Consider the following 27,832-nt stretch of genomic DNA (forward strand, 5'->3'; position numbering starts at 1 on the left):
AGATCACACAGCAAGCACAATATGTACACAAAGATAATTTTATTTGGTCAGCAGATTGTCAGCGCATAGATGAGAAATTACAAAAATAAAATATTTTTCTAGAAAAAAAAAAAAAATCTCTTTTTGGACTGCTAGTTGTGGGTCAATCCGGAGAGCTGCAATTTCCTCATCACAACTGAGAGTCTCTCTGAGAATACATCAGCAGGGCCTCTCCAACATGACTAATGACAACACTGTAACCAAATGAATCGTAGAAATCATTATTAGTTTGATAATAACCCATCCATACATTTCAGTACCATAAATAGGCATGGGATGTGCTTACCAAATAAGAGATGGAGTATTAATGTCCATGTAGAAAATAAACGGAGAGAGGGACATGGCAGTAATCTGGAAGGAAACACTTGCAAAATAATCTGTACTTCTTGTTAGGCAGTTAGGTCAAACCAATTTCACTAATTAAAATTTTACTTTTGATTGTGTGAATTATTATGCTGAGTTGGATATGAATTTCTGTAAGGTTTCTGTACTACTTCAACCATGAAATACTATTACAATGCAACTGGATAAAAAGTTAATCTATAATTTATAATCACCTTAGACAAAAAAATCCAGACCCTAAAGTGCTCGAGGGACAATCCACTTTTTAGCTTGACTGTGGCCAGCAGCAACAAAAAACCCAGCAGTGCACTGTGAAATGAGAACAAGGTGAGGTATCATGCTGAAAACCTACGATAAAATACAAAAATAAATTTGTTCTCTAATTAGAAATAACTATCATTTGAAAAGTGACATGGCTTCCATGCTTGTGGAATTTCTTAACACAAATGAAAACTGTTTAAATTACTCTGTAGACTTGTTGATACTAAAACGTTAACAGGACTTTGTAACACAGATCTACGTACTTATAACCATGGATCTGTAGGCCTCTACATATTATAAATACTTTTCAGGTTGGGAAGAGCACAAGCTTACACCGACTGGGCTCTGTGTCAAATGACAAATGGCACCTAAAGCATGTTCTATTTTGACATGGCATGGTCTATTATACGGTGTCAAAATAGAACATGCTTACAACTACGTAACTATTTCGGTAGATCTATTCAATTTTTTTTTTTAGATGTTACAGAAAAAACTACAAAGTCTCCATGGACCGAAAGGTCTCACCTGGCACAGCAACCACAGTGAAATGTGTGGGACTGAAGGGAGGGGAACTCCATGGCACCCGTGAGGTCGCCTGTAGAGGGACAAAGATCTGTTTGCGAAGGTACAAATGTAGATATCGTATTCTTTAAGGGATGACGGTTACAACACAGCAGACACTGCTCTATCTAATGTAATACACTAATAACCCAACAATTCTAGGAACAAAATCTACATTGGGTTGTGCAACTTTCATCTTATGGTTCACCAGCATTAGAAATATGCCACTTCTGCTCAGGGTCATGCCTACCTGTTGGATGAGCGGCAATGGCCAGCAGAAGTACACTGTTATGTAAAGGCAGGGAAAGCTGAAATTAGTCACTGAGAATACCTGAAGCAGCACTCTTATGATAGATCTTAAGCCGTCCCTCCAGGATTTCGCGGTCTTTTATTTATATTTATTTATTTATTTGCGGCCCAAAATGCCTTTTGTAAAAAATTGCGATAAAAGTTGCGATGTCTTTTGTATGTTTGTTGCAATGAAGTTGCGGGAGAAATAATAATTTATTGAATTAATCAAATTTGAACATGTGTCAGTGGCTTGTTGATCTTTACATTGTTAGTTCATTTCCTATTCTGGCCTGGGACGCACATTCATACGGTTTGATAAAGTAACTTTACTTATTGGACTTTAACTTATCATTGCACTTACAATAACGAGCATAGCTGTCCTCAATTTAGGTCATTGTGTACATCTCATCTCCGGTTTTTGATGATCAACCCGTTCTCACTCCTGCTTGGTCAGTGGCTCTAGAGTGCACGTGGGACTGCTGAGATTGGTTGAAGTCGCGGGAAACTTAAGGTTATTGGTCATATTTGCGGTGATTGGTCAAAATTGAGAGTCGCACCAAATTCACGGCGATTGGTTGAATTCGTGTGAATTGGCACGATCGCGAAATCCTGGAGGGACTGCATAATGTAACAAAAACACGAGTCCTGATGTATTACTACAACCTTTCTGGATGCACATGCAAATAACTTCACCTTATACAATCACTTTATTGAAAGAGGTTATACGTATTTAAGTTTACTTAGAATTTTGTAAGCTAATACGTATATAGGTAGTTGGAAATTCTGGCATATTAACTTGTAAAGGCCCTTTAAGTCCACTTCTAACTTAAAAACTACCTTTTTGTTTGTGTGTATGTTTTTGTGTCTAAGTGTCTGATGGGAACAACAATCTTTGACACTGGTCCAGTATTAAGCAAGATGGCTGCCGTCGGCAGCAGCGGTGAAACAAGCTACTATGTAAGTTAATAGGGCAATCGTGCAGCTTGTATTTACGTTCCCAAAAGTGCTTGTTTTGCCATTGACGGGTTCAAATGAATATTCTAAGTGTCTGATAACATTATGGAAAGGATTTCTAAGGAGGTTGACATTTCTGTTAAAGAGTAATCATCATCAAACTTTTATTACAGACTCAAGGTCCAAATCACCCACAACAATACATAAATACATATCCATAAAATCCATGCATACACACCTACCTACACATGTAATAAATATAAAAACAAACAAGATCCTTTTTTTTTATTTTTTTTTTATAAAACATTTGCGAAATTGCGTTCGGTAAAGCCCCCAGACTCCATGTAAATAAAACAGTAATTTTAGCATCGTAAAATACACTTCATTTAAACACTTCATCTTTCCACTTTTCCAACCATCCCAACTCTAGTTTTGGTTGAAATAAACACAGTTTACCGATTTACATGTGAAAATATGTTGGCTCTATACACGCTAAAAGTATTGTTTTTTTTAATAGAGTCTGGTGGGTTTAGCGCTAGCGAAGTAAAGAGGTTTTAAAAAGGCCTATCTCTGTAGGGATCCTTTCCATAATGTTGTCAGACACTTCTAATCTAAACAAAACCAGCACTTTTAGTAGGCTAAACTGATGCTGAAGATTTGCAGCCCGGTCTGTGGCTGCCGGTTAGAGTTCACGCTTAATACTGGACCAATTTCAAAAGATGTTCCCATCAGTCACTTACACACAAAAACAAAGGAAAATAGGGTCCAGGTTGAAAAAATAAAATACGATATTTACCCTTTAAATGATTGGCTCTTCCTCCAGCCTGTCTGTTGCTGAATTTTCATGCTAACTTTGACTCAACATGCTCCTTCTAGAGCTCCAGGGAAGGCAATAAACATGGACTGCATGTTTCATCAAATTGATTTGAGATGACAGTTTTGAGTAAGCCATCGAATAAGAAAACATTGTTTTCAAAAGATTTGAGTTTAGATAATTTAAGACCTTATAAACCTTCCATCCTTGACTTATGTACTGTATCTGATCCAGTTATTTAAAATGATTTATTCTTACCTGAACAGGTAGTTGATGCACTGTTGTTCAAGGTCACTACAATGAAAACATCCCAAAAATAGTGACTTCAGTGAGCAGTTTTTAAATGTGAAGTTTGGATAAAGTACAGTATTTATTGATTTGGTTCCATCAGCAGAGTGTTTTAAAGGTCCCTACTTGTATTTTGGATTTCAAATATGACATGTTAACATGGTTTAATGTTCAGAAAACATTTTTCTCATACTGTCTGGCTGACTTTACCTGTAACGCTCTGTCTGAAATGCTCTGCTTTAGCGCCTTTCTCCTTAAAGGACAATTCTGGCACAAAACGAACCTAGGGGTTATTAACTGATGTGTACCTAATCTGTCACTCTCTGGGACATGTTTTCATGCTAATCCAATGACTTTGGAGCTTTGACGAGGCTACCGCAGACCGCTAGTTAGCTTACAATGCTAGTATTTGAGGCATGGGGACACTCAAATTAAATCGTTATTTAATACCACTAAAAAGGCTCGAAATATCACCACACCATAACGTTAGCATAATGAGGGTCCCTAAATGTGAACCGAAGCATTGACAACATTGTAAGTGGACAGATAGTTTATTAAAAAGAGATTCTAAAGATTATAAAGCCTCGTCAAAGCTCCAAAGTCATTGGATTAGCATGAAAACATGTCCCAGAGAGCGACAGAGTTGGTACACATCAGTTAATAACCCCTAGATTCGTGTTGCGCCGGAATTGTCCTTTAAGCATCCCTCCCAAAAAAGCCAAGTTTGCTCTGATTGGTCAGTGTTTCTGGGTTTTCTGCATCTGCACTTTTAGTCTGCAACCTCATTGCAGCCTGGGAATGACTGTAACGGCACTGTAGTGGCACTTTCTACCTGTAGTTGTCACATCACAATCCTATGGAAGTCATACAGGCTGTGTGCATTTCTCTGTGGATTGAGCCTTTAGATAATTTCACAGCATTGAGATAGCACCTTGACCTGCTTTATAATAATAAAAAAAAAAAAGACATGGAAATCCCACCTTTTACAATATGGGACCTTTAACCAGTCCCTCCAGGATTTTGCGGCCTTTTTTTGCGTGCGTCAGGCGCGGGGGGAACTGAGCAGCATCCCCACCTGCTGCAGAGAGCAAACAGGATTGAAACGGCAGCAGCTTTCAGCGATTTTAGAGTGAAAAAACGTTACAGCGTAGATTGATGTTAAAATATATACAGGTTGGCAGGACGGTCTGAAATGTTTTTCGCTGTACATTTTGTTGGTAAATGTGAGACGTTGGAGTCAAACACGTCTCGTCTTCATACCAGAAACGAGGAAATTAATTTGGTGACGTACGTGCTGTTCTCACTCCTGCTTGGTCAGTGGCTCTGCGTCACATACTGACGCAAAGTCTGGCACGTGGAAACTCCGGTTATTGGTCAAATTTGCGGAAAAGTTGTGGTGATTGGTCAAAATTGTGAGTCGCACCAAATTCATGGTGATTGGTTGAATTTGCGTGAATTGTTGCGATCGCGAAATCCTGGAGGGACTGTTTAACAAATTTAAGCTGAAAAATTGCACTTTGTGTTTGATAAGGAACAGAGGCACAAATAAACACTTTCAAGGATGTTTTCTACTATTATGCATTGTTGTGCTTCTACTTACCTCAAATTACTTGATTTGTAGTGAACTTGAAACACTCTGTATGCACCTGAAAGATGACATAATATTCTTACAACTCAGCCTCTTATGATTATTATGATTCTTTCAATTATCTGTGGAGTCCCTCAAGGCTTAACCCTCTGGTTGCTCTTTATGCAACTCCTGAGCTGTTAGTTAACAGTTTAGCATCTCTGTATATTCTTAGACTTACCAACACAGAGCAGATGACCAACAGCCCAGAGGTAACCACTGTAGTCAAACTGCACACAAAAAGCAAACTTGTAAATGACCCCAAAACACTTGTATTCCTTCTCCCAAGTAATAAGACTCCACCATTTGATTATATAATGAATTATTACCTGAGGATCATGGAGGGGGAGGTTGATAGCTGAGAGCAGCATTAAGCATATGCTACAAGAAGAAAAAGCACATTTAAAGATGCAGTCATGTAAAATGGAATATTTGTTGCTTTTATTTATTGCTATTGCTGATCCAGAACCAGAAAGGTGCTTTACAGGTTTATTACCTTAATTAATATCACTACCATTATTAATAAACAATTATGCCCCACCCCAGTCATACACATATTACCATTTTTAATTGCATAAATTGTAGGAACTGACAGGATTACATTTCACTGGAATTGTATTTTTTATATATATATATATATATATATATATATATATATATATATATATATATATATATATATATATATATATAAATATATATATATATTTTGTTTCATTTCATGACAAATAAATTGATCACAGGAGAACTAAAACGTAGTGTATTTTCCTTGTGTTTCTTCCATACTTCGCTGTGTAGTTATGAAAAAATGCCAAAAATGCATTCCATCTTGATACAACTTACTGGGAAAAGCACAAACCTGATTAATTTCAGCCATTGTGTCTTCTGTCGATAAAAGCATATTTTACAGAGTGAGATATATCATAATGGTGGTTAAAGCTTGTACAATATAAAGTTAGTGGCCAAGGTCATAAATAAGTTTTGCTTCCCACCAATAAGAAAAGGGGGTTAAAAGGGAGTGTACAGCACATCATTGTGTGTGTGTGTGTGTATGTGTATATATATATATATATATGTATGTATGTATGTATGTATGTATATATATGTGTATGTATATATATATGTATATGTGTATATATATGTATATGTGTATATATATGTATGTGTATATATATGTATGTGTATATGTGTATATATATATATGTGTATATATGTGTATATATATATATATATGTGTATATATGTATATATATATATATGTGTATATATGTGTATATATATATATGTGTATATATGTGTATATATATATATGTGTGTGTATATATATATATATATATATATATATATATATATATATATATTTTCACACATAGGCAGTGCAGGCACTTACCTCTCTATGGAAAACCTTCAAGATTATGTAACTAACAACATGGGAGGAATTCTGAAGAGTGAAGAAAATAGGAATGTCCTGGACAGAGAAAAAGAAAATGATTTCAGATGTATCCCACCTACAGTATAGGCCGAGCCAGGCAACAATCTACTAGAGACACTACATCTAAGGGTGGCAGGTTAATGTGACATACTATGCGTGATAAAGCCCTGGAACCCGCATATATGTTTCCCACAAACAGGAGGGAGCCTGGAAGCCAGGAAAGAGCTGCTGATCTGTAACACAACATTGCAACATATCAAGTTCTTAATACATGTGCTTATCGGCAGCCACTGAAAACACTCAAGTATAAATCCTACAATAGTATTTTTTTTGAAAGTACCTGGTGATGCGGCTCATTTCCACCCATCCAAACTTCCCAGAGAGTAGAAGCAGGACAGCCCCGATAAATGTTTGCCATCTGGAAATGTGCATTTTGTTTTTCACGTTACTGAACCAACACAACAGTTTTTTGGGTGTGAAGTTTATTTTTCATCACTCGTTCACAAGGCTCACACAAGAGGTCATCTAAATCAAGATGCAGATTTAACTTCTTTGTTCATTTAAGTAGGGCGGGGTTAAAATAATCGATTATCCAATTAAAATCGATATTTGTGTGAGTGATCTGATGTTCGATCTCGGGAAATCGGGTATTGGCGATACCCTGCCATAACATTTAGATTTATAAACTGCAAATGCATTTCCCCCAAAAAAAAAACATTTGACATTTTAAGGCCATTATTCTAAGTATTGAATTCACATTTTTTTAAGTGCATAGTGCACACACATCTTGTAATGACAATGAAAGGATATAACATGAAGAGGTACCACATGAAGTATTTACCTTTAGCTACTCACCCTTGAAATAAGGTTGGATAGGTGAATTTTAACACTGACAGGACAAACTGAAAAAAAAAAAAAAATCCCGATATAATTCATGTCATGGGCTTATCATAAGCAAAGCAGTGTGGTAACCAGCGTATCATTCTGACACTAAGAGATGCTCCACCACTGGCACCAAATGTTGTCAATTCAGTGTGTCCATCTGCAAAAGTCTGTTAACGCAACTCTGAATATATCATTGGCGGGATTCAATCTTCCATTCGGCATATTGTACATCCAGCATTTCATTTTCTTTTTACAACTTTTTAATTTCGTGCAACGGTTTTCTATCAAAAATAATTCAGAAGTTGTTAGTTTAGTAGTAGTAGTTAGTTAATAGTTGCTTTGGGCCACGTTCATGCCTGGTACGTCACAGCAATTCGAGAAGGGTCTTAAATCTTGTTCACTTCATGGTTATTGCTGATGATACGGGTTATATTGTAATTTTCACAGGAATAAGTCACGTTGTGTACACGGGTCAATGTACAAGAATTTATTGGATTTAGTTGGAACCTTTGTTGTCGCTTTGTATGCTGCAAAATAAAATAAAAACTAGCTGTGCCGGTTACAAATTAAAACGCTGGATAAAAGCCATATAACGTTAGTACTATTATTTTTGAACTCGGCTGAGAAATTATGTTGCTAGTTTTTACTTGAAGTTAACGCAAAAACCACATCCTCTCACACTCACCTTATTCGTGAAATATGATACAACGAAAACGATGCTAAAAGCGAGACCAGTGATGTGTCTTTTCCACTGCATGTTGACCCGCCGACACACTTCAGCAGGGACATGATTTCTAACCACAAAATAATACTAAATGTAATACATGTCGCCTGTTTCAAACTAAAGACATTTCAAGATCGGAAACTTCCCTCACTGCCTGTCCGTGGTGACACGTCAAGACGTGAGACAAAGATCGTCTATATCTGGGGGGTGAGGATTAACTGGCCCAAATGTGCTTCACGCAGCTTTTCTCATTTTCTGCAGGACATTGATTCTGGTATGTATGAAAACGAATATGCCAGTGTTTGTGATGTGTCTGTTATCTTCAATTGGAAAGTATGGAATGTATACGAAATAATAACATAGCAAGTCTACTAATATCAACTATTTTGGTGGTTTAACATGTACCCTTGTATACAGTTTATGCATGATGTAGCTACCCCCAGGATCTGTATTGATAGTAGATGTAAAATAATTAGCCGATTAATCTAAAAGTAGATTGACAGTAAATTCGTCGCCAGCTGTTTGAGTAATTTTTCACGCAAATATGCAAAAATATACAAGAACATTTTCACATGTTCTCAAATGTGAGGATTTATTATAAAATAAAATTATATATCAATTTTAATATAACAAGAATAATAAGGATCAACTTTATTTGTACAACACTTTTATAAACAAAATGCAGCTCAAAGTGATTTAAAATGCAAAAAAAATAAAGAGCAGACAATTCAAACAAGTTAAAGTATTAAAACATTTAAAAGAGGAAGAAAGTAACATATCAAACTGTTTAAAACCGTTTTAATAAAGTTTAAATAAAATAGAAAAAAATAACTAATGTAAATCCGTTATAATATGCATAGTTTATTTGGGATTTGAAGTGTTGGCTGGACAAAAACAAGTTATTGTAAAAACCTGGACTCTGGGAAAGTGTTATAAATATTTTCCACTCCTTTCTGACATTTTATAGAAGAAACAGGCAATTGAAGAGAAAAATAAAATACGGGTACCGGGGCTAAATTTTGTTACGTAGTTTTGGTATCCCGAAAAACAGTCAGAGTGAAACCTCCCTCCTTTCCTTTTGTTAAGGGATCATTTGTCTCAGGGTCAGTCACGTGGGGTCCAGGCAGCAAGTTTCCGTGTTTACAGACAGACTGTGGCTGGCGGCTGCTCGGTGTTCAGTTCTTGAGAGGATGGTGTGCAGTCATGGCCTTTTTAAAGACGCAAGAGCTAACTAAAGAAAGGTTTGTGCTGCTTCTCCTGTTGTTAACGTGACATTATTTCAGATAGGGAAGGCCATTCTGTGGGTTCAGTCCGAGCTCCGCAGTAGCAGCGGTGCGTTTTTCTCGACTGGATGAATGCCATTATAACGTCAGGCTGGGCCACTCAGCTAATGAGAGCTTCTCTGTCAGCTGTGGGATGCGCTCTTGTTATTGAAGGCAAATTGAGTGGTCTCGGCGAGGAGCAGGAATTTAGTATTAATAACGTAAAAAATACGTCATGAAATGTCCAATGTCTTCTCTATTTAACACCTATAGTTACATTCTATAATCTTAAAGGGGAACACCACCTAAATTAAGAATTCAACTATGGCATTTCCATGGCCTAGGAAAGTTCAAGCAATATGTGTGCAATGAGCTACTCTCTCTCTGAAAGCCAAAAAAAACCAGAAGTCTCAAACTGTGATGTCATCAAATATAAAGTCTGGAGCTGGTCCATAGACGAGAGACATTCTGTGGATCCACAGAATGTTTTTTTTTCTTTTTTTTTTTTTTCCCTATACCCGAACATTCCCCTGGGTGCTCTGTGTCATATATAACATCTTTCCAAATGCATTGTCTGTGGAACAGTTCACACTTTATACTTGATGGCATCACACATTTGAATTTTAGCACTCTAGTTTTGGGGTTTGGAGTAGGCCTAGACTTGTTCATATGTTTGAACTGTCTTACACCGTAGGAATAACCTGTATGAATGTTGAAAATAGGCGTAGTTTCCCTTTTTTAAAAAAAAAGAAAATCCTCACAAGGCTATTTGTGACCTGACAAGAGCAACAATATTCACGTACCCCTGATGTATAACCACATAGCTATATATCAACCAAAAGTGCACTGCGGACCATATAGTGGCCATTGTGAACACATGAAAAAAGTAGTATGCTATTGAATCAGTCCTTGGTGAGTTACACACGTTTCAAATTTACCACAAGAGCCATCCCTTAAAAGCATTTAAATGATGTTCAGCATGGCCCTGATCTGAAGTGAGGCATTGGATTTCCAAATGCAGTTTGACACAGAGCTTTACTTTTTTTAATTTTTTTAGTATTAGTATATAGAGGTATAGATCAGATTAGCTTTTGCTTCAGTCACCACATAGAAATCACCACTGATGTCTCCTCTATGACGATACAGGATTCAGTCTCACTTTTTCTCTACTAATACTGATTTTGGTCCCTCAACTCTGATGAAAGAAACAGAGTCCCCTGAATGAAATGAACTGATAGTTATGACATTGCAATAATGACTCTCTCAAAGAACCTGGACAAAAAGAAAAATGCTGGCTTTTTCAAACTGCGTCCTTATTCTCATAATTGTGACCATTCTGACTACGGGTCATGCTAACGTAGCACACCCTATCTTCGTTGTAGATATTTTGGAAACGCAGCGCCGGAAGAAAATCTATCAGAAGGTCCCTAAGGCTTTTCAAAAATGTGTTTTACTTGTGGTTACTTCACTGTGCAGAATGTTGTATGTTCTTGTTTTCACTCTGATCTGCTGAAGGGGAAATTTTCTCATGGGCTCACCTTCAATCTGAGTTTAAGACGTGTATGTACGTACAAGCATGATTTTTGTGACATCACAACTAGTTTGGAAGCTAAATGGTCCAATATGCAACTTACACAAGTGTGATGTGGAAAAGCTTCCACATCACACTTGTGTAAGTTGTGTAAGTTGGCGTTTCAGATCCATGCGTCACTAATTTATGAAATAATACACACAATAGACCTTTTCTAAGCAGAAAAATGCCTCACTGGGACATTTTATTAACGTTTCATACCGAGTATTCATCATGTGAATACAGGTTCTGCTGTAAAATATGAGCCAGAATGGAGGACATACTAAAACAGGTATTTGTCATATCTAAAGGGTTTCACCATCAATTTTAAAAGCCCTGGTTTAAAGATTGTTCTCCATGTGAATATAAGACAAACTTCAAAAAGAGAGCTTTCCATCAACTGTACTGCTCCGCCACAATGTATTAAGTTATTCTCTAAATATACTTACAATAGTTTACAATGTGCTATTAATGCCATTCTTGAGAAAGTCCAAGCTGGTTCCAGACATGTATACAGCTATGTAAAGGAAGGAAGTGAGCATGTCACACACTGAAAACCACATTACTGTTATTTGCAGTAATGTGGTTTGAAGCACAAATATTTCACAGTGGAGAAAAAGTGGTGCTTTTGCATGATTCTTTGTGGAGAAACTCGATTTTACCCGACGTGTCGATGAAATCAGCTAATCGATTAGTCGACAAAATGGTATAAGTGTTAACCGACTATGAATTTCTTCAATCGTGGACAGCCGTAATATAAATATATACAGTATCTCACAAAAGTGAGTACACCCCTCACATTTGAGTAAATATTTCATTATATCTTTTAATGGGACAACACTGAATAAAATACACTTTGCTACAATGTAAAGGTTATTTTATAGCTTGTATAACGTGTTATAGTATGTGCTGTCCCTTAAAAACTAACACAACACACCGCATTAATGTCTAAACCACTGGCAACAAAAGTGAGTCCACCCCTATGTTAAATTCCCATAGAGGCAGGCAGATGTTTATTTTTAAAGGCCAGTTATTTCATGGATCCAGGATACTATGCATCCTGATGAACTTCCCTTGGCCTTTGGAATTAAAATAGCCCCACATCATCACATACCCTTCACCATACCTAGAGACTGGCATGGGGTACTTTCCATAAAATCATCTCTCAATGCAAATCAAACCAGCTATTTGGCTAACCGACATAAAACCATGCCAGTCTCTAGGTATGGTGAAGGGTATGTGATGATGTGGGGCTATTTTAATTCCAAAGGCCAAGGGAACTTCATCAGGATGCATAGTATCCTGGATCCATGAAATAACTGGCCTTTAAAAATAAACATCTGCCTGCCTCTATGGGAATTTAACATAGGCGTGGACTCACTTTTGTTGCCAGTGGTTTAGACATTAATGGCGGTGTGTTGAGTTATTTTTAGGGGACAGCACATTTACACTGTTATACAAGCTGTACACTTAATACTTCACATTGTAGCAAAGTGTAATTTATTCAGTGTTGTCCCATTAAAAGATATAATGAAATATTTACTAAAATGTGAGGGGTGTACTCACTTTTGTGAGATACTGTATATATACTTCTCATTATGCATACATACATAACTACATTCCTTTTTAAATTAATTCACATTCATTTGCAATTCAGTCTACACTTTTTTAAATGTATTGTATAACTAGGCTATATTACTTCATTCATATTTTATTTTGTTTATATTTAGCCCTATATCTTAACTTGCACTATTTTTTTGTCTTAGATTTAGATTTCGCTGGTTGTGTGTTTTTCTTTGAGTTATTTAGTGAGCATTGTTGGAGGTGCCTGAGGTCTAAGATGTTCATTGCCGATGACTACTTGTGGTGTTGTTGTTGTTGTTGTTGTTGTTGTGCACATGACCAATAAAAAAACGTGGAACCGTGTGTAGTGTTCGCCCCTGTATCAGAAGACCTGCCAATCAGTTCAGGAGTGACAGAAGGTTCTAATCCGGCATTGTTTAGATTAGTTGTGGGTTGACCCTGTTGTTTACACAATGTTCACCACACTGCAGCTCCCATTTTACATTAAGTTTATGTTATCTCATTCTCCTCTATTGTTGTTTCCCCCTAGATTTTCTCTCCTGTTGCTGGATTTGGAGGAATATTATTTTGAACAGCACACTGCTTACCACGTGACCACCAGTTCAAAAAAGGAGAGGTAATTTAGATTGTTAACGACAATGCTTCATCTACAACTAGTAACACTATTCACTTCGCTATATGTGGCATACAGTATGACCATATGTGACTAGTCTCACATTGCCAGACCTATCTCCACAGCGCTGTGGAGTAAGGTCTGGCTCCTCCACACATACATTCTGGGATAGGAGAAAAAAGCGCTCTGGGTTGTTTGCATTTCTTTAAACCAATCACAATAATCTTAGGCGGCGCTAAGCACCGGACACAACAACAGTGGCTCTGCAAAATAGACTCGGGATAGAACTTGTTTTGGTGGAACATTTGTACTCCGCAAAAGAAAACGCCACATACAATATAAACTGAAGTTTATTCACACAATACAGTAACGTGAGCTATTTAAATTAGCTAGATACATGATTAAACCTAATTTGCTCTAATCAGCGTATCGCCGTGTGTACTTTGTCCATAACAAATCCCCACCAATCGGTCTCAAAACGTCCCAGTTAAAGAGTAAATGCCTTAAACATATTCTTTGTAAATCTTTACAATCATTCCCCGATATAACCAAGCAGGCCTCCCTTGTTGCACCATCCAAATTTTCTTCAAAACCTGCCATTGTCAGCATGTAGTTTGCTAGCTCGGAGGTTCTGGCTGTTGTTCTGTAGCGGACGGCGTTTAAGAACAGCAACACACAGAGAGCAAAAGGTGAGGGACATCCGTGAATACCCTGTAAATGTTGTTGATCCGGCCTAATGTGTGACTACATGAATGTGGTTACTCTGTGTATCCTCAGCATGGGTTCACCAGATTCTTTTTTGTTTCAACCTTCCTGTCCTAATATGTGGTAATCCTGATCACCGTGTTGTGATGCCAACCCCCCCGTTGTGTGTAAAAACCAGAATGAGTTGTAAACCCCTAGATATGCTTCTACTGCTATTTATTCAAAGCCTTTCCAGCTTGTAAGGAGCAGCTGTTCAAACACCATCTTATCCTGTTATAAAGACTTGAGCAAACTTTTTTTTTTTTAAAAGTCACAAGCCTCTCAGAACAACATTATTCAGACAATTTAGTTTAATTGTCCTATGAAAGTGGGCAGAATGTGTGTCCAGTAAGGATAAGGGACACATGTATGTGTAAAGATGACATGTGATCTGAAGTTTACAGTGATAATCAGTATCTTTTGGTGGGGGACCAGGGTTTAACAGTGCTAACAGGCTAACATTAGCTATTTTTCCTTCCAGAAAAGTCAGAGGCTCATTTAAGGTCTGTTCCAGATCTGCCATATTTGATCCAGAGGATCTTTCAGAGCCAATTTTAAAGGTTTGTTTTAATACTATTTTATGTATAATATGTCTTTTAACTCTTACTACCAGATCTTTTTTTTTTTTAACCAAACAGGAAATGAGGTATATAAAAAAAAAATGAGGTTGCTATAAATTGGAAATATTAATACGAAAACTTTCACATAGGAATTTTGACAGTAATCTTATGTGGAAAGCTGAAGATATAAGAACTGACAGTATATATGCAGTTTGAAAAAAGTAAAGCGTACTGAATTTCAAACTGCATTCATATAAAAGCCATGTTTTGCATCGTGTGTCTGTTGTAAATGAGATGGTACATCATTATCTGTTGCTGTTTCTGTAGATTCCTCTTCGAGACTGTAAGAAGATTGAGTTTGTGGAGAGCGAGAACAACCCTTTCAATGAGTGAGCGTCGTTTCATCTCTTCTCTTGTTTATTCACTTTGTCAAACTGGTTTGGTAACTTCAAAATGCCGTGCAAATGTTTACCGTGCTTGGAAACCAATTTTGAATCCAACATCCACAAAGAATTGAGCATACTGTATCTGTTGTGATCTTTACCCTCTGGGTCTGTATCATGGAAGACATACCCAGATAGTGTAGTTTGGAACGCATTTGATGTTTGTTGTTCAATGTTGATAAGCAAAATCCCAAAATTCAATTGTCATTTGATTTCAGTGTTTTAATTTTGGATTTAGTTTTGGTTTCCCTTTTAAAACCTACAGAAATGAACTACAGTGATTTGTTTTGGTGTTTTAACTTGTTTATTTTTTCCTCATAGGCCGAGGCCATCTGTCATCTCTATTTTATGTGTACAGGTGAGTCCTCTTTAAAATATCGATGCCATTTATGTGAAATATTGATCTTCAAAGGTGCATCAGTCGTCGTGGCTTCTTACACTGTAAGAAATGGTAACCGTTGCTTCATTTGTCTTTTGATTTATACAGATTTATTATCTTTTAATTGTTCATCATGTATATTTTGTCACGACAGCTATTAAAAATACACAAATTTCATTCTCACTTTAATTCCAGGTTATTTACATCAAAGAGAGCAATGTCATAGCACCTTACAGAAATGAAAGGGTGAGTCAACTGAAACTCAGCAGGGGTTCTCCTCTGATGGTTATATGCCTGGAGCTGTTGGCATAGACTTGACTGTGCTCTTTATGTGTCTGTTTGTTTGTAGAATTAAAATCCATTCTTGCAAATTTGTCATTTATCATGTAATAGTCTGTCTTTAATTTCCTCTGCTTGATAACATGAGGAGGGTAAAGCTTGATTTATGCTTCTGCAGAGGCTCCACACAGAGCTTTCGCCGTAGCCTACGTAAGGCGTGCGTGCGTGTGTGTGTGTGTGTGTGTGTGTGTGTGGTAGAGCGAGCGAGTGAGAGAGTGACAGTGATTAGCTTCAGAGCGAGTAGCGACTCTAGAGTCATAGTGAGAGAAACAAAGTGTCTTCCCTGTGCTTTCTGACCACGGTCAGAAATCTGTAGCAGGAAAAGTTCACCCTCTCCTTGATTTCGTGTTGTTTATGGAGAAGGAGAACCAGGAAATGAGTCAGGGAAAATGCAATGCTACCAAGCCACGGTGGAGCGACGTGTAGTTAAATTTTTCCAGAGGTGCACGTCGGGATACGGCATAGGTCTTAGGTCTTACGTACGTAGCCCTGGCGGAGATTTTACGCAGAAGCATAAATCACACTTAAAGGTCTTGTTGAGTTAAAATAGCGTGAAATACAATCAGTTACACTTGAGTATCACAGCCTCAGATAAAATGTGAATTTGAGCCATTGGAGATGCAAATTCCCACACTAAAACAGCAACATTTTAGCTATGACATAATTATGTCAACCTTAAGATCTCTAAAAAAAAATGGATGAAGACCCACAGAAGCATTTAACCAAAAGATGAGTGCAGAAGAAGTTGTGCTCCAAGATTTGCTCATGTATTCAAATGAAACACTGAAACGTCTCTCCTCACTTTGGCAGGGGGAAAAGAAACTGACTTTTCAGTTGGAAGGTTGGAGTAAAACCGAAGATGTCATTCAAACATTACTCCAGGTGCGTAGCTACTCCCACACAATAGTGGCTCCAGGATTGGGAGGGACATTTACGGCCACTGGAGTCATGGGAATTGGTGTTGTGTGTTTGCTTTAATAAACGGAGCGGTTAGATTGTTCGTGACTCAGGAAAACATGACATTTGATTTACTGCTCCGGTATGTGTTGGTGTCGCTCTGCTCATTTAGACTGTGGTGAATTTTGCAGCTCCACAGGGCGTCCTGTCTGGAAAAGCTTGGAGACCAGACTGCAATGGTGAGTTAATCAATGCTTCAAGTTGGAGCACACAGTGGGCCTCTAAAGATTGAAAGATGATGAAATGACAAAAATCATCAGCATGAATGATCCGTTTTGCTTCTTGTACTTTATTCCACGTAATCGTACGTCCTTCAGTGCATGGTTATTGTTTTAAGTGTTGGTAACCATCACATGATCATCAGTGGTCAAACATACAGTTCTTGTGTAATTCTAGATTGCAGCAAATTTACAATCGCGACTGGCGAGGTCATCTTTTGACAAAAACTGGTATGTTGACTTCAGCACTTTGATTCACATGTAACTGTTTGTTAGATTGCAATTCTTAATGAAAAGTGCTGTTTGAAGCGTTGAGTATTGCAATATTAATAACTTCTGAGTATGCAGCTGGATAAGATCATGTTGGGAATCTGATGTAAAGCTTTCAGAGTGTCGCTGAGATGCCTCACATGGAGTGTGCGGTGGAGATGGTCATGCCTCTGGTGTGCAATCCAGGCCACGTCTGCATAACGGATGAAAGCCTCTACTTCCAGCCTCTCAATGGATATCCGGTGAGCAATTACATTACATATCATTTAGCTGACGCTTTTATCCAAAGCGACTTACAATTGCTATATGTGTCAGAGGTCGCACACCTCTGGAGCAACTAGGGGTTAAGTGTCTTGCTCAGGGACACATTGATGGTTTATCGCAGTGGGATTCGAACCCAGGTCTCCCTCACCAACGGCATGTCATATCCACTGCGCCACCACCACCTCTGAGGGGCCAAGCTGGGTTCCGTTATTGAGCTGAGGTAATGATGTCTTGTTTATGACTTGTCATTTCAGCAACAGGTGATCCAAATCAAACTCCACAGAGTCAGGAGAATCTACAAAAGACGGCATGGACTAAGACCACTGGTGAGCAGAGCGAGCCGGAGTAAGCAAATAAATAACAATGTGGTCAATATGGCTCTAATCGTTTCAAATCCCCATGTTTGTGTGCATGTCTCTCCTCACCCAGGGTCTTGAGGTGTTCTGTACCGAGAATGATTTCTGCTCAGACATCTACCTGAAGTTTTACAACACGGCCGACAGAGATGAAATCTACTACTACATCGCCAGTTTCTTGGGTGAGAAAGCTCAAAGCCAGTAGTGACTCTGTTACAGGGTGTCTTGAGTTCCTAAACAATCTTGTGTACAAGAGTATTTAAGAGTAAGTCTTATAGATGTAAGTTTGTCTCTGTGTGCTGCTTTTCCTGCGTTTGAGACGGATGATATGAAACTGTTTTTTTATTGACGGAATCGGTCTTTCATTTCAACCCTACTGGCCTTGAAAAGATCTCTAGAAACTCTCCAACATGATGCAAATATACATACAATGATGTAAGCAGGCTTTCAGAGGAGGGGTTTACACTCCCTTGATGGCCTACATGAGTATGAGCTGTCTGCATTGATTGAAGAAATATTGGCGCCAACCCTTACTGGTGAAACCCCGTAACACATGACTGACTTAACCCTGCTGTTTTCTTCCTCCTTGCACAGAGAACCACATGATGGAGCACACAGCAGAGAGTTACATGTTGCAGTGGCAGCGCGGCCATCTGAGCAACTACCAGTATCTCCTTCACCTCAACAACCTGGCTGACCGCAGCTGCAACGACCTCTCCCAGTATCCCGTCTTCCCCTGGGTCATCGCTGACTACACCAGCGCGCAGTTGGGTGGGTCAACCAAAAAAAAGAACACACAGATTCATTTACATAACATGTTAGCTGCAGAGGCCCAGGTGATCAGGGTAATTTACTGTACTTGCCATCCAGTCGTCTTATAAGGGTAATGATACTGAGATTGGGCTATAATCAGACATATTAATTATCAGTAGCTAATTGTTAGGACATCACCCTCCATTTCCCAGATATGACAAACGCTGCCACATTCAGGGACCTGAGCAAACCTGTGGGAGCCCTAAACAAAGAGCGGCTAGACCGACTGCTGGTGAGACTCTGCTGCGTTTGTGTTTTTTCTTTTAGATATATATAACCCACTGACTATGTCTATGGATTTTATTTAACAATTGGGCAAAAACGGGATGTTTGCCAGATATTGTTTCTGCACTGTGAGTATCTGTAAACACAGAGTTGTCATGTTCACAGGCTCGCTACAGAGGCATGCCTGAACCTCGCTTCCTGTATGGCAGTCACTACTCGTCACCAGGCTATGTCCTCTTCTACCTGGTCAGAGTCGGTATGTCACACGCTTCTTCATTAAAGCTACAGCATGTGTGGAAGCCGAGTGCACACAGCATACACTCAGTGTGTTTATGCACGGTCGACCTCTGCTCAACCACTGCGTCTGTTTTTGTCTGCACTGTCACTGTTCACTTTCAACACGTTAAACTCAAATTTTTTCTGTGTTTCTCCAAAACTTGCACTCGAAAACTACAATCAGAACATGTTTTAGCTGTAACAATATAGGTATTCTAATTCATTTTGCAGCCACATTGTCAACGTCAGTCTATCTAACAGTTTGTCAGTAGACAAACCATGTAGGCCCAAACAAACGATCAAACCAACAAATAAAAATGATAAATGAAATGGCTCTTTCTTGGTTTCTTTTTGAATCTCCTCTCCTTTACCTTTCACAACAGCTGTTAGCATGTTATACAACAGCAATCTAGAGACTGATTACTAATAAGAGGTGCATTTGTATTCTGGGTGTTAAAGTCTGTTGACATGTGGCTGCAATCTTTGCTTCTACTGAAAACCAAAGCTAATATTTTGTTATTGCTTACTGTCTTCTCCCCTGCAGCTCCAGAGCACATGCTGTGTCTCCAGAATGGCCGCTACGACCATGCAGATCGCATGTTTAATAGGTACATTATTTCTACTTCAAATTTGATAAGCCATGAAATGAAGGATATCATCACAGTCATAAATCAGTGATGCAGCGCAGATTTTTACTCTTGTATTGGTGTTGAAATAGTGACTGAAGATTTGGAACTTAACACTGAAAAAAATAATAAACGATTAAAATATTTCTTCATACTGTACAATTAAATGATTGCTTTTTACACATGAATGTATATATTTATGAATATTATGGTGGCGGATCAAATTGCAATACATGAAAAAGTGTTATATTTATATTTAATCTGTAAATTCCAACAGGTTATTGCATTAACGACTTGGTAATTCAACGTAGTATTTTGATGTTAATGAACGTCCGTTACACTCAAGCCATCGCCAAATGAGTTGCTACCAAGCTAATTAAGACTATCAGCTCAACACAACTCTCTCTGTATATCTCAGTATGACTATGTTCAGAAGATTGTGGCGTCCGGTGACTTTCCCGCGCAGAAGTTCGAGTGAAGATAATGACCTTCTGAAGAGTCCATGATGTTTTTTTTAATGCTCCGTGTCCTCCTTGGCTACTAGCAACTGTGTGGAGGAGGGGGGGGGGGGCTATGCGCGATCACAAAAGGCTTGTATCACGAGGACGCGCCGACGCTGTTGTTGTCATTACTTAGAATTCCTCATGGGGCCGACAGAAACTACGCACCATAGACCACCATACTTTCTTTCATTTAAAGTATGATTTTGCATGTTGGTATTTACTGACCTGCATTGATTTCTTACAGCATAGGTGATACATGGAAAAACTGCTTGGAGGGGGCAACTGACTTCAAAGAGGTAAAATACGACTACTGTATATTATGTCCGTTAGAAACCCCTGCCGTATCCACCAAAAACATTCAAATCTGAGTTGTTCTGTTCACCAAAATGATTATGGTAATAGGTGTGAAATCATTCATGCATCCGTGCTTGCCATTTTAATTTTTACTGTTTTAATAGTTATTTGTTCAGGCGCCGGAGTAGCTCACATAGTAGAGCGCGGGCCCATATACAGAGGCTCAGTCCTCGGCGCAGTGGCCACGGGTTTGATTCCTTTGCTGCATGTCATTCCCCTTCTCTCTCCACTTTCATGTATAAGCTGTCCTGTCACAAATAAAGAAAGTGCAAAAAAAAAATTAGTTATTTGTTGGCAAAGCTGTGGAAATGGCACTCTGAACCCAGCATTTAGCCTTGAAGTGGCTGCTGTTGTTTATATAAGTTGCAGACTTGGTGGCAAACAAGACAGACAAGGAAGTTGGGGGAGGGGGGGGTTGAGAATCTCAATGCAGAGACCGGATACTCCAACCCTAACTGGGCATTATGGATTAGTCTGACATTCAGTCATTGATTGCATGATTGATGATGATTGCATCTGCTTGTACAGCGCAGCGCTTTTTCATGTGCAAGAGCATGCACATGCACATACTGTGCAGTCTTGATGAGGTTTCTGTAGAAGAATGTGTTTAATGCCATGTCTGTGTGTCTTTCCGATTAATGCAGTTGATTCCAGAGTTTTATGGGGATGACTGTAGCTTCCTGGAAAACAAACTGAGTCTTGGTTTGGGCAGAAGGCAGAACGGAAGCTTAGTCGGGGATGTTGTTCTCCCAGCGTGGGCCTCAGGTAACGTCCTCCCATCTGGCCACGGTATGCATGTAAACTTTGTTGGACCCAGGTCTCCTATCCTCCCTCATCCCCACGCCAACACCCACCTGACAACACAGTGTCAAACTCTACAGTCCCTGTGCTGTTTTTAACAGTATTACTATTACTTTCAGTCTGTGTGCTGATTCACATTTACTGTGTCCTGTTTGTCATGACTCCAGATACCAGGGACTTTCTTCAAAAGCACAAGACAGCACTGGAGAGTCAGTATGTGTCGGAGAACCTTCATGAGTGGATTGACCTGGTGTTTGGCTTCAAACAGAGAGGCAGTGAAGCTGTCGCAGCCCATAATGGTAAAATAACCAGCAGCTTTTTTTTTTTTCAACATCAAACCCACAAAAACTGGACAAAGACTCATATTTACCCCTTTTTCTTTCAGTGTTTCACCCACTGACCTATGAAGGAGGCATCGACTGCGACAGGTATCGAAGAAAACCACTCGCACAAAATATTGATTAAGGCATTTTACATTACATCGTGGAACTAACTTTCCATTTCCCTGAGAAGCATCGAGGACCCTGACCAGAGAATCGCCATGCTGACACAGATCCTGGAGTTCGGCCAGACGCCCAAACAGCTGTTCACCATCCCTCACCCTCAGAGGATCACACCGAGGTTTCACAACATAACTCGAAGCCCCAGCAGCAACTCACCAGTCAGTGAACTGTCTCCAGGTAGAATTGCAGAAACACACACAGTTAAAAAAATAAACGTTGTGAACAAGGCGCCTCTTTCAAAATTTAAGGGCATGTAATCGTATTGATAAAGTTCCCAGTCATGTTGACCAATGGTGCCGAAGGTAATTTAGAGCTCTAAGTGGAGAAGACCAGTGGTCTGAGTGTTCTGTGCATGCAGCAGTTGCTTTGTGCAGTTTGGGAGGCAATTATAATTTCATTGACTCATCCCTGTTACAGTAGCCTGATCCTCTTCTTCAGAAGCTGGGTGTATTACCATGCAATCCAAATCAGAAATATTTCAGTAAGGGGCTTAATTTATAGACAAACGTGTGACCAATCATGACATGCATTAAAGTGTGTCCAAACGGAGGTTGGTTTCAACTGACCTAGATAATTTATTTACTAATAATGTAATAACATGCTCATAACTGCTGATTTATTTAATTTATAGGGATGAATGAATAATAGTGCATTGGCATAAGCAGCATCCACCACAATCTGTCATTTTTGTTCACCACATATCCCTACTGCAGTTGTATGTTCTTTTTGCAGCCTCTCAGAGTGAGGACTCCTCCTTTGAAGACCTGACCGAGGAGAGCAGGAAGTTAGCCTGGGCAAACATGGGAAATCTGAAACCAATCTCCAGCCACAAGATCCATAAAGAGTAAGTCGGGAGGCGTCCAGTCGGCTACAGTAATGTCATTGTACAAATACAATTGTGTTTCTGGTCCACACATAACTGAAATGAAAGCTCTGGTTCCAATTTGAGGAAGTGCATGCAAAGATAGAAGGCGTCAGGCAGCTGCAGAAAAGAAAAAAATAGTAACTTATTAAAATGTATTGTGATGCCACTTCTAGAGGACAGGTGGCTGCTGTAAAAACTTTAGAAAAGGGCGCTCGGTTAGCTCATTTGGTAGAGTAGGCTCCCATATATAGACTCGACGCAGCGGCTTCGACTCCGACCTGCGGCCCTTTTGCTGCATGCCATTCCCCTCTCTCTCCCCTTTCACTTCTTCAGCTGTCCTGTCATTAAAGGTCTAAAAATGCCCACAAAATTAACTAACTTAAAAAAGAAGAAAGAAAAATGAAGAAAAAAAAAAATAAGAATCTGTAGAGCACTTACTGAAAAGTGTTTTTGTGTAGTCTCAAATTGCCTATCTATCACATACTGTACATTCTGTGATAGGAGAAAGAAACACTCTGGGTTGTTTTAATTTGGTTAATCTTCATTCTTTAATCCTCATGAGCGGCGCTAAGTTCTGGATGCAGCGACGGTGCTCTACAAAATGGTCTCTGGAAGGAACTTGTTTTGGTGTGACATTTGCACCCCGCAAAAGAAAACGGCATATCAATTTAAATTAATTGTTCACGGAATACAGTGACCTGAGCTATTTAAATTAGCTGGATACGTGGTTAAACGTAATTTGCTCTTACCAGTGTATCGGCGTGTGTATTTTGTCCATAACAAATCCCCACCGATCCCAGAAATATCCCAGTTAGGTAATAAATGCCATGAACGTTTATTTATTAATCACTCACTGAAAGAACCAAGCAGGCCTGCCTTATTTCACAATTTAATTTTTTGTCAAAACTTGCTATTTTCAGCGTGCAACGTTAGCTTCCTCGCTCTGAGTTCTTGTGGTTTCCCGTAGTGAAAGGATTCGCCAGATGTCCACCATGCCAGGCTTATTCTGGCAATGTACTTCTGTTGATCCAGACTAGTTTTTGTGTAACCAAGTCTCTGTTGAATGTGCAGGGCTGTGACGGGCATCGCTGTGACTCGAGACGGGGCAGCTATTTTCTCCACATCCCAAGGTCTGGAAAATATATTTATGTCTCAAATCTGAGACAAATATCTATTAGAAGTGCAAAAAGGATCAAAGGACAGGCACCGACTCTGTTAAGGAACTGCGGGTATAGTGTTACCTGTGATATTCTAATCCAGATTTCAACCAATTACAATATTTGTTGTTATTTTGTATAATGGTATGTCTGTCATTATTATCGTCAAGTAGCAAAAGTATATCACAGAGCAGTGTGTGTTGAGCCTCTTTTATAGTCGGGCCTGTTTCATAATGCATTCATTTTAGTGCTATTGTGTGATGTGCTCAGCATGGCCACTTCTGCCTCTAGTGGCCCTCTGGGGTTCCTCTATTACTATAATGGTGCAAAGTGATGTCATCGCCATAAGAATCAGTTTTCCCATTAGAAGCAGTAAGGTGTACAATTTTACAAGTAGAAAGGGTGACCAAATTGCAGATTGGTTCTTAAAGCATTGATTAGTTCCTTCACTGTGGTGGTGTTTGCTCTTTTCTGTGTCACTCAGCCGTATCAATCTTTATTCCAGACTCAACACTTAAAATGTTTTCCAAGGAGTTAAAGGACTTCCAGAGAAGCATGTCCTTCTCTAACATGGTATGCAGCTGTATTTACTTTCCACTTCACCATCTCGCTAATCATTTCCAACGCTCTCTAAACAATAAACCACTTGGCTATTTTTCAGGCGTTATCGTCATGTTTGATGCTGGCAAATGGTAAAACTGTGGTGTGTTCTTCCTGGGACAACAATGTGTATGTATAGTATATATACACAGACATATGATTATCAAAATGATCTTCACGACCTCACACTGACCCACATGTTTCTCTTCTTTCTCTTAGTTATTTCTACTCCATCCCATACGGCAGGCGGCAGGACACACTGATGGGGCATGACGATGCCGTCAGTGAAATGTGTTGGTTTGATGACCGGCTGTACACAGCGTCCTGGGATTCCACCATCAAGGTAAAATCTAATACTTTAATGAGATGATGCTATTCTATTACCAATAAGCCAGGAATTTGTCAGGCATTTTGGTGTTAAGGGTCTGTGAAAAATCCTCATAACACAACATGACATCATTGTTGCTGACAGACGTGGTGTGTGTATTAGTTTTTTGTTTTATCGGTGGGTGTTGGTGTCTTATTGGGAGGTGAGAGTTGCAGATGATGTTGTTTATTTCCCAGGTGTGGCAGTGCGCTTCTGACAGCTCATCCAGTCACAAGAGATCCCAGTTTCAGTTACTGGCTGAGTTGGAACATGATGCTGGGGTGAGTGAGGAGGCTAACTCTCTATTTAAAGCATGTACAGTTTATGTTTAATTTACTTCACTCATACAGAGGTAATGGAACGTGGTTGGGTCGGAGTAGAGGCCGGCAGGATGCATGTTTAAATTAAAAAATGTCTTAAATTAAAAAACTGAAAATGTTTATTTTCTCATATTCCGTGTAGTTGATAAGACTGTGTGCATGTAGTGTTGAATAATGGTAATGCTGTGCATGTTTCTAACACATACACTTCTAAGGGTTTAATCCTCCTAAACAGTAAATTACCTTTTTAAAAAGATAAACGTGTTTGTCAAACACTGAATAGTAGCAGCAGCACTCCAAACATACAAACCTGTGTTCCCTCACCTCTCGTACACTCGTGAACAGGTGAACACCATTGGTCTGAATCCAGCGGGGACTCTGCTGGTGTCTGGCTGCAAAGATGGGACCGTCACCATCTGGGACACCAGCAGCTATGGAACCTTGCAGCAGGTCCACTGCCACACTGGAACCATCCAACACATGGCCTTTAGTCCTGGTATGTGTCAAACCTGCAGCCAGTAGGACACTTTTAGTACTGGTCGAAGTTTAGTGGCACACAGTTTAAAGTTCAGAAAAACCTTTTATAGAGTCCAACCTAATGTCAAACCGGTAGGTTGTACGTGTAATTTACCACACACCATCTGCCCTCACAAAAAGTGCCAGAGGTAAGGGGGCTTCTTGATTTGTTTATCAGAGCCTAAGTCCTAGAGACTGCCTTTCAGATGGTGCAATATACATTTTGCCTTCAAGAGTCAGGCCAGAGCACAGTAATTGGCTCTTTAAGCACCTTATTGTTTTGCACCAACAAACTAACTTCAACACACTGCATTGAAATGGCCAGCACCAAATCTAAACTTGATAAAAAGATCTGAGCAAGCAAACAAATTGATCCTGTTTTGAAAGGGCAAAGATGGGCTCTGATACCTCCCAAATCAAGCCAACAACTGACAGCCAACACATGAGTCACCTAGAAACCATGGCTAAAGTAATGACTGAGTTTTTTTACATCCACAGATAGCCGACACGTCCTCAGTGTTGGTGCTGACTCCTGTATGAAGGTTATTGACGTCCAGACGGGAATGGTGATCTCATCTGTGAAAGCTGAGGAGGAGCAGAGGTAAGATCACACCATGTGCCCAACAGGAAAGGCAGCATTTCACCCAAAGCGAGAGGGCACAGCATTTGAAGCTCCTTACGAAGCCCGAAACTCGTATGTAATTGAGAATTCATGTTATATTTGTTTTAAATCATTTTCGATATGAGTTTCTTTGCCCTACATTGTACATGTGAGGGATAAGTACTGTACTGAAATAGGTATTAAGGTAAAATATTCTCTACATAACCTGCAAGTCAAAAGGATTTAACGTGTGTGGGTCCAGGTGTTTCTGCTGGGACGGGAACTCAGTGCTGTGTGGGGGACAGTCTGGCGACCTCCTGCTGTGGGACCTGCTCAGCAACACAGTCTCCCAGCGGATCCCTGCACACTCAGGTACAGTACAGCTCGTCTACCCGCATTCTACAGCCCACCTGGTTAAACGTCCATCTATGTGAATGCTTTGTTTGCTTATATTGAGTACCGACAATATTACAGCTTTTTAAGTGTACCGTTGTTCCAGTTTCACTTGGTGCTAATGCTACATGTACATAGCAGCTTTAAATAAAGCTCATTGCAGTATGATAAAGTACACAAAGTATTGTTTTTATGTATTATCTACTGTTCTTACCAAAATAAATAGATTTGTATGATGCATAATATGTTCATTGTAAACATGGTGTCTTTGCACAGGTGCTGTCACAGCCCTGTGGATGAGTGAGCTGTGCTCCACAGTGATCACAGGCGGGGAGGACAGACAGATCATCCTCTGGAAGCTCCCGAGTTAAAGGACTGTTTCTGCACAATCCATCTGCTGGGGAGATAAAGACTTCCAGTGCAATATACTGGACATTACCGGCCAAGTATCCTGCAGACTACATGACCCAACTATCTGACTTTAAACAGAGACTCATAAACAGTTATGAGGAGCTGAAACCGTACTGTAAATGTGCAGTATCACAGAGCAGTTGGTGACAACTAAAATCGCTCTCAAGTGTTGTCAATGCGAAACCCAACAAAAGTCATCTTCGTTCATATAGCTATCTGAATATTGAGATGAAATGTCCAATAGCAGTTTTGTGCATGAGAACGGGAAACTACAACAGTGTACACGCCTTATTCTACATTGTGTGGATTTTTTGTTTTCAAATGTATCATTTGTTTTGCATCATGTTACACAAATTCTTTTTTTTTTTATTATGTTACTATAGTTTGTGCATTTTATTCTGTGAAGCGGACGCAAAAAGTATTAGGCTGCTCAGGTGTTGATTTATTCAAATAATATTGGTCTCTAAAAGTAATCTTTTCTGTCTCCTGTTTGTTACCATTTCCTTAGTCTATATCGATGGCGTTTAATTTCCGGCATTGCTCCGGTGCATTCTACCGGATGTCCCCCATTTTGGCCGAATGTCCCTTACCGTCCGCTTTCTTTGTGTTGGCATTTCAAACTCCGCTGGATTTATGACTATGGTTAACTGCTCCTCAGATCTCTGCAGGGTAAATCCAGACAGCTAGCTAGACCATCTGTCCAATCTGAGTTTTCTGTTGCACG

The 27,832-nt window shown here is 39.3% G+C and overlaps 2 protein-coding genes across 4 annotated transcripts; one reads left to right on the forward strand and one right to left on the reverse strand.

Annotated features, from left to right (window-relative positions):
- Window positions 1-22: 22 nt before the first annotated feature.
- Window positions 23-8,408, reverse strand: LOC120552222 (transmembrane protein 241). Of its 3 annotated transcripts, XM_039790058.1 has the most exons (15): window positions 8,180-8,395; window positions 7,465-7,511; window positions 6,950-7,027; window positions 6,761-6,842; window positions 6,568-6,645; window positions 6,037-6,062; window positions 5,507-5,558; window positions 5,359-5,407; window positions 5,151-5,196; window positions 3,521-3,556; window positions 1,454-1,488; window positions 1,168-1,237; window positions 597-690; window positions 326-390; window positions 23-233 (listed from the first exon to the last, which is right to left on the reverse strand). In XM_039790058.1, the coding sequence occupies exons 1-15, from the start codon at window positions 8,249-8,251 to the stop codon at window positions 170-172; spliced, it is 894 nt and encodes a 297-aa protein (XP_039645992.1). In that variant the 5' UTR covers window positions 8,252-8,395; the 3' UTR covers window positions 23-169. The 3 variants fall into 3 exon arrangements, with proteins under 3 accessions (XP_039645992.1, XP_039645993.1, XP_039645994.1); XM_039790059.1 differs by lacking the exon at window positions 7,465-7,511 and having other exon boundaries at window positions 8,180-8,408; XM_039790060.1 differs by lacking the exon at window positions 326-390 and having other exon boundaries at window positions 23-221; window positions 8,180-8,396.
- A 915-nt stretch (window positions 8,409-9,323) lies between these two features.
- Window positions 9,324-27,581, forward strand: nsmaf (neutral sphingomyelinase (N-SMase) activation associated factor). Its single transcript, XM_039790056.1, has 31 exons — window positions 9,324-9,459; window positions 13,164-13,250; window positions 14,473-14,551; window positions 14,879-14,940; window positions 15,316-15,352; window positions 15,569-15,619; window positions 16,523-16,594; window positions 16,801-16,848; window positions 17,066-17,118; window positions 17,270-17,399; window positions 17,676-17,747; window positions 17,851-17,959; window positions 18,372-18,548; window positions 18,743-18,822; window positions 18,981-19,071; window positions 19,636-19,699; window positions 20,465-20,516; window positions 21,219-21,339; window positions 21,543-21,674; window positions 21,761-21,803; window positions 21,889-22,055; window positions 22,611-22,722; window positions 23,815-23,873; window positions 24,406-24,473; window positions 24,562-24,629; window positions 24,720-24,843; window positions 25,065-25,148; window positions 25,533-25,683; window positions 26,202-26,304; window positions 26,567-26,676; window positions 26,974-27,581. The coding sequence occupies exons 1-31, from the start codon at window positions 9,422-9,424 to the stop codon at window positions 27,066-27,068; spliced, it is 2,739 nt and encodes a 912-aa protein (XP_039645990.1). The 5' UTR covers window positions 9,324-9,421; the 3' UTR covers window positions 27,069-27,581.
- The last annotated feature ends 251 nt before the right edge of the window (window positions 27,582-27,832 follow it).

Source organism: Perca fluviatilis, chromosome 22 (assembly GCF_010015445.1).
Source record: "Perca fluviatilis chromosome 22, GENO_Pfluv_1.0, whole genome shotgun sequence".
In the NCBI taxonomy this organism is placed as follows: domain Eukaryota; kingdom Metazoa; phylum Chordata; class Actinopteri; order Perciformes; family Percidae; genus Perca; species Perca fluviatilis.